The sequence below is a fragment of the Aspergillus terreus genome, genomic scaffold (assembly GCF_000149615.1).
Source record: "Aspergillus terreus NIH2624 scaffold_6 genomic scaffold, whole genome shotgun sequence".
NCBI classification, from domain to species: Eukaryota; Fungi; Ascomycota; class Eurotiomycetes; order Eurotiales; family Aspergillaceae; genus Aspergillus; species Aspergillus terreus.
In genome coordinates, this window is record NT_165929.1 from 434,173 (window position 1) to 441,071 (window position 6,899).

Sequence of the window (6,899 nt, forward strand, 5' to 3'; positions counted from 1 at the left end):
CCCCCATCGCCTCGTGCAGCTGCATCTGATTTGTCTTATTGCGTATCTGTCCCTGACAGGACGGTCATCGACCACCGCCTGAGTGCCTCTTCATCATTCAGATCCCGATCGCATGATCCCGACTGTAGCAAACGAAACCGGATTCTTCGACTGGACCTTCCATGGAACCGTCGGTCCGACATCCACAGTCTAGACTGGATAGGCATCCTCTCAACCTCCAACCGACAAGCCGCAGGCGTTGCCCCCGTCGTACAGGATGGATGATCGATGCAGCACGACAGACGGCCCCTTCCAGCTGTACCTCCCCTGATTGGGACGGTCCCCTGAGCTCGTCTCATACCAGGCAACTTACTGTCAGATACTGTCAGTGATGCAAAGTGTTGGTGGATAATCTCGTGCGACCTGGACCGGCTAGATCTTTTATTCTTTGCTTTCTTTTTTTTGGCCCGATGGTCGATATCCGTGGACGGTGGTTCCCAGCCCCCAGGATAAGGTTCAATATGGCGGGGTGAAGCTGGTGTGTCCGCATAGGGGGCGGGCGCTCGGCGCTCTTTACGAGGATCGGAGCGAGGCGGCTTTATTGGCACCCAACCCGGTCGCAGGAGGCGGATTTGTCAAACATCGGAATTGGCGACGCCTCGTTTTCTCCGACCGCTTCCTTATCCGCGCAAGTCGCATTGCGGGACGGGCTGGTGTCACCAGCCAAGCTTTGGGAGTCTGGGGTTGGCATGGATGGAGCGAGGGTGAGTGAGTAGGGGTGGTACGGTTGGGTTGGCCATGACGAAAGGGAAAATTCATCGAATGGGGATTCCACGGGCGGTGTGTGATCTCCCGGGTGCAGATGATAGCAGATGATCATGTCGATCGTGGATCATGTTGTTGTTATCGACAGTTCTTGGATCAGTCTGAGGTCATCTAGTTCACGTGAAGGCCTCCCCCACGAACGAACCTCGTACCCGTCCGAAGAATGCATTGTCCCAAGGCAGCGGAACCAGCTCGCATTCCAGAGATTCCAGAGAACTAGACTACGGATGGCCGATCGGACGCAAGCGGAAGTCAATCGGGTCCGACTGCGGCGTTCCAGAATGTCGAGGATCGTGTTATGGTTCATGGTTCATCCGGAGGGTCTGGTCACCACAAAGAGATCCTCCTCATGAAAGAAATGCATGGAAAAAGACAATAACGATAGGTAGAAGGAAGTCAGCAGAGATGACCGACTCCGCCACAGGAGAATCCTGTTTTCTTTTTTTCCCCGGCAGGATGAGGGTGACGCAATGCGGCGATGCTGGATGTCGTGGCTGCGCCCAAATTGACTGGGACTAACGGATCGACGGAGACTAGGAAAGTCTCTGGACCCCGCAGACATCCGGAGTGGTGATAAGTAGTTAGTTAGTAGTACATAGAGGTAAAAGACACACGTGGTCAGGCAAGGGGTTCATGAAGAGACGGCGTTCAGGAACACCACACAGTAGGTAGTTCCGAGTGGGATTGTCGGATGCAGCGGATACTTCAGAGGAACTATGTATACTCGGAGGTAGATAGATAGAATGATGCCGGAATAGTTACGAGGGATAATTATTATGATCTGAGCATAGTTATGTCGATAATTCCTCCGCATCAAGATACTCCGTAGTTGATTGAATCAATTGAATAATAGCCTCTTATCTTATCCGTCCGTGTTCGTTTCTCCATTCTTGTATTCTGCATCATCTTCATTCTCTACTCATTCTTCCATCCTCTCTCCTCTCCTCTCCTCTCCTCTCCTCTCCTCTACTCTACTCTACTTCCGTTCGGCCCATTTCCCCTCCTCTCTAGCATGATCGGAATTGATTGATTCCTCCGTACTACTCCAGCCCCTCTTCTCTCTCCTCTCTCCCCTCCCATCTCATCTCATCTCATCTCATCCACCCATCCATTCTCCATCATCCATCGGTTTCATCTCTCCCGTAACTCCCGCTAGCCGCCAGTCATCCTGCATTCAGCTCCGTCATCTCCGGCGCTGAGTTGTCCTGCCTGCATATTTATTTCATCCGGTCTTCCTCTCCGTTTCCAGGGTCTCCCCCCCTCCGAAGATCGACTGGGTCCCCCAATCTCCTCCACTCTCTCTCTCCATCGGCCTCGTCATCGTGGATCCCTTCTCCAGCTTGGCTTCTCGTCCTCGATGGGGCTCGGGCAAAAACCGTCCTTCTCTCTCCCTTCTCTCCCTTCTCTTCCTTCCCCTCCCCTCTTTTCCTTCTTCTCCTCCGCTCTCATCCTCCTACTTCTCTCCTCCCCCGTCTCTGCCCTCGCCTCGTCCGCCTGGTCGGTGCTTCCCTCCAACCGCTCCACGGATCTCTCCTGGGCCAACGGCACTCGCCTCTACCTCAAGAGTGCTTCCCTCCACCTCCCCACCAATCTCACCCTCGCCCCGTTGACCCAGCCCGTTGCCCAAGCCGCCCTGTCCCAGCCGAAGGTTAGTCATCGCTCCCAACCCGACGGCACCCCCAGATCCGCTAACGCACACCCCCCAGACTTTCCACGCCACAGGGCAACTCCTCCACGTCGACGCCGCCAATTCTCTCGCTGTCCAGTCCGGAGACATCGCCTTCATCAGTTGCGATCCATCCGCCTATCCCGGCAATCTCGATGCGAGTGAGACCGTCGCCAACGTCATCACCTCGCAGCAACAGCCGGCAGCCGTACTCTTGTACTCCACTCAGGCCAACCATTGCAATTACACCGCGAATGAAGGCAGTGCCCACGACTACGCCCAACGTCTTTACGGTCCTGACCCCCAACGCCTCGCAATCCATTCAAACCGTTCTCGACTCGGCCACCTCCGGTTCCGGCTCCAGCAGCATCGTCGCCGACATGTCGTTCCCCATACAGAGTGTCCCGATGGACAATGGCGACAGCGGGAACTCCGGCAACAACCCCAACACCGCCATGATCATCCTCTACAGCATCACCGGCATCATCACGGCTCTCTTCCTGGCCATCATCATCATGGGCGCCGTCCGCGCCCACCGGCACCCCGAACGCTACGGGCCTCGCTACACTGCCGGACGCCCCCGGCAAAGTCGAGCCCGAGGGATCGCCCGCGCCATGCTGGAGACCATTCCGATCGTCAAGTTCGGCGACGACTACGACCCCAAGGCCGACCACGTCAAAGGGGACGTGGAGTTGGGCACAGACACGGAGGAGCACGCCGACGACCAAGAGCATGAGATGACTGCTGCGGGCAACGCCCCCGCACGGTCGACGGCTCCCGCGGATCAACAACCGACCCCGTCAGACGAGGCAGCTCCCAACACCAACACCAACACCACTGCGACGGATGCTTCCGCCGACAAGCGCACCGGGACGGCGGCCGAGACTAACCCGGAGAACCCGAACTTCTCCTGTCCCATCTGTACGGACGATTTTGTCAAAGGTCAGGATCTGCGCGTGCTGCCATGCCACCACAAATTCCACCCCGAGTGTATTGACCCGTGGTTGGTGAATGTCTCTGGAACCTGTCCCCTCTGGTAAGTCCCCTGCGCCGCATCCTTTCATGATCTATCATCCACAAATCTAACGAAACAACAGCCGGATCGATCTGAATCCCCCGCAAGCCGAGGGTGAGACGGAGCAGGACGAAACCGACGCGGCCCACGCTCCGACCGAGACTCCGCGCGAAGGCACGCCGGATCCCACGAGTGGTCACCGGCGCCGACTCAGCAACTACCTCCATGGGCCGTTGAACGCCCGCCGGATGCGCGACGCCAGCGTGGAGGAGCGGATCGCGGCGCTGCGCAGCGTGCGCGAAGAGGCGACGACGAATCCGCCGGCGGCGACGGAAGATGCGGACCGTCGACGGAGTCGTCTGACGCAGCGGTTGCGTGATCGGTTCCGTATCCGCACGCAGCCCCATCGGGAGGAGGCGTGAGGCGTCTCCAGGCGTCTTACCCACAGTGGTATTACTATTTTGGTATATACGTTTTTTCTTGTTATTTGTTTTGGCATGATTTGATGGATGCATCTACGTTCCTTACATGGCGGGCATGATTGATGATTTCAATTCGGAATGGGCGATACAGGCGTTTGGGTGATTTGGCGGCGAAAAGTAAGACGGACGGATGGATATATGCGATCGGGTATATACGTACATACTAGGGTTCCGGAATCCGGCGAGAGCTTACCTAAACCGGACCCCGTGGGGGATCTATTCTTAGATCAGTACATTCATTGACGATACCTCCTTGCTCCGTATAGACTACTCTATAGAGTATGCCGTACAGAGTAACCTGATGAGGGATATGAATACCAGTCCGATGGATTTTCTTGGAGACAGTCGATGCCAACTCCACCGGATTCCGAGGCCAAGAGGGCGACGAGGAGCGTCCGGCGGCTAAATCTGCGGCGTTAGTCATAGAACGAGGAAAATCACGCATTCGGAGCAAGTCCGGGTATTGGGATTGTTGTTCCGAGGGGGTAATCATGCGGTTTGTATGAGAGATTATCAGGCAGAGGAGAAGTCTAATGGTGGTGAGTTAGTCAGAGTATCGGGGGCGTTTGGGGTAGAGGGTGTACTCCGTATGTGTATGGAGCAATCAGGACACGCCATTAGTAAGAGTTACATTGTATTTGTATTTTGTAGATACTTACGGAATAGATGCTACTGCTGGACTCAGTGTAAGAGTATCTATCCATCTATCTCTCTATCTATCTATAAACAACAGACAATACTTGTATACATCAAGCACGAGTGATAGAAATACCGAACCGACTACATGTGACGTACCAACCAACATCCTCGGCTCAGAATCCCTATAAATCCCACCCTACACTACGACGACTTAATTACTTCGACTATTACCTCTCGACTGATCCATGACGGCCTCCTCTCTGTCAGATCATCCGTATCCCCATCGGGTAAATTTGTCCCGCAGTCCACAGTACGGGGAATCCCACCTCTGATCGATCCCTTTCCCCGGTGAACGCAAGCAGCAGCCCCCGGTGTTGTGACCTCACCTGATTTCTCCGCGTCCGTTTATAATTTCCCCGCCATCATGACAGCCTCAACTTCCTCCCCCTCTTCATCCTCTTCATCGTCCTCCTCCTCCATCGCTCGCAACCGTCTCGCCTCCCTCTCCTCTCACATCATGGGCTCCAACCCGCCCTCCGTCTTCTCCACGGCCGTCGTCCCCGCCGCCCCCGAAGATCCCCTCTTCGGGCTGGCCCAGGCCTTTCGCCAGGACCCCTCTGCAAAGAAAGTCGATCTGGTCATCGGCGCATATCGCGACAACAATGCGAAACCCTGGGTATTACCCGTAGTGAAAAAGGTACATTCTCCCGTCCAAGCATCGGTCAGACACAACTGACAACCCAGGCCGACGACCTCATTCGCAATGACCCCAATCTCAACCATGAATATCTCCCCATCAAGGGTCTGGCCGATTACACCACCGCCGCCCAGAAGCTCATGATCGGGGCCGACAGTCCAGCCATCCGCGAGAACCGAGTATGCCTCCCCTCCAGTCAGGCGATAAGGTGCATCTACTAATGTTGAACTGTACAGGTCGCAACCTTCCAACCATCTCCGGCACAGAGCCGTCCATCTAGGCGCCCTCTCCTGGCCAAATTCCACCCGCAACCAGCCCAAGCCCAAGATCTACCTCTCCAGCCCGACCTGGGCCAACCACCACCAGATCTTCACCAACGTCGAGCCTCGAGCTCGCCAACTACCCCTACTTCTCCGCCCAGACCAAGGGCCTCGACTTCGACGGCATGCTGGCCGCCCTGCGCGCCGCCCCGGCCGGCTCCATCATCCTGCTGCACGCCTGCGCCCACAACCCCACCGGCGTCGACCTCACCCAGGACCAGTGGAAGCAGGTCGCCGTCATCATGCGCGACCGCCAGCTGTTCCCCTTCTTCGACTGCGCCTACCAGGGTTTTGCGTCCGGCGACCTCGCCCGCGACGCCTGGGCCGTGCGCTACTTCGTCGACCAGGGCTTCGAGCTGTGCGTCGCGCAGTCGTTCGCCAAGAACTTCGGTCTCTACGGCCAGCGCACCGGCGCCTTCCACTTTGTGTCCGCCCCCGGCCCCGACGCCGCCACCGCCAACGCCCACGTCGCCTCCCAGCTCGCCATCCTGCAGCGCTCCCGAGATCTCCAACCCCCCGGCCTACGGCGCCCGCATCGCCAGCCGCGTCCTCAACGACCCCGCCCTCTTCGCCGAGTGGGAGGACGACCTGCGCACCATGAGCGGCCGCATCGCCGACATGCGCACCGGCCTGCGCCAGCGTCTCGAGGCCAAGGGGACGCCCGGGTCCTGGGCGCATATCACCGATCAGATCGGCATGTTCAGTTTTACCGGGCTGTCGGAGCAGCAGGTCAAGCTGTTGCGGGACAAATGGCACGTCTATATGGTAGGTCCCTCTTCTTCACTCTCCAAAGGGCACAGGCTAATGTGTGTAGACCAAGAACGGCCGCATCTCCATGGCCGGTCTCAACACGAATAATCTGGATTATTTCGCCGAGGCCGTCGACAGCGTCGTCCGCGAGACGCAATGAGCTATCTTTCTGTACATTAGACTAAAGTATACATGCCATGCGACCCATGCATCCACCATACCATCCCTCGTAGCCCTTATATCTGCTAGAAAACAAGATCCCAAACAACCAACCACGTACACAACCCCACCGTCCCCCAAAACACCGCCTGCGCCGTACTCCGCCGCTCCGTCGCGCGCTTCAGCTCCGTGTTGCCGCGCCCGATATTCGTCTCGGTGAAGGCCGCATCGCCGACCAGCTGCCCGATGTACTCGTCCTGCGTGGCAAGATGCGACACGAGCGTCTGCTGGAGGGAGGCGATCTCGAGGAGTGATTTTTCCGCGTTCCTAGCCGGTCAGTACCCTGCCATTCATATGATATCATATC

General features: G+C 57.1%; 2 protein-coding genes across 2 annotated transcripts; both read left to right on the top strand.

The window, feature by feature from the left end:
• Positions 1-2,161: 2,161 nt before the first annotated feature.
• Positions 2,162-3,907, top strand: ATEG_04401 (uncharacterized protein; the record flags this gene model as incomplete). The annotated part of the gene is made up of 3 exons (XM_001213579.1): positions 2,162-2,631; positions 2,700-3,506; positions 3,568-3,907. 3 exons carry the CDS (start codon positions 2,162-2,164, stop codon positions 3,905-3,907), a joined length of 1,617 nt encoding a protein of 538 aa, XP_001213579.1.
• Positions 3,908-5,030: 1,123 nt separating this feature from the next.
• On the top strand, positions 5,031-6,533 carry ATEG_04402 (aspartate aminotransferase; the record flags this gene model as incomplete). The annotated part of the gene is made up of 4 exons (XM_001213580.1): positions 5,031-5,303; positions 5,351-5,482; positions 5,540-6,388; positions 6,438-6,533. 4 exons carry the CDS (start codon positions 5,031-5,033, stop codon positions 6,531-6,533), a joined length of 1,350 nt encoding a protein of 449 aa, XP_001213580.1.
• Between the last annotated feature and the right edge of the window lie 366 nt (positions 6,534-6,899).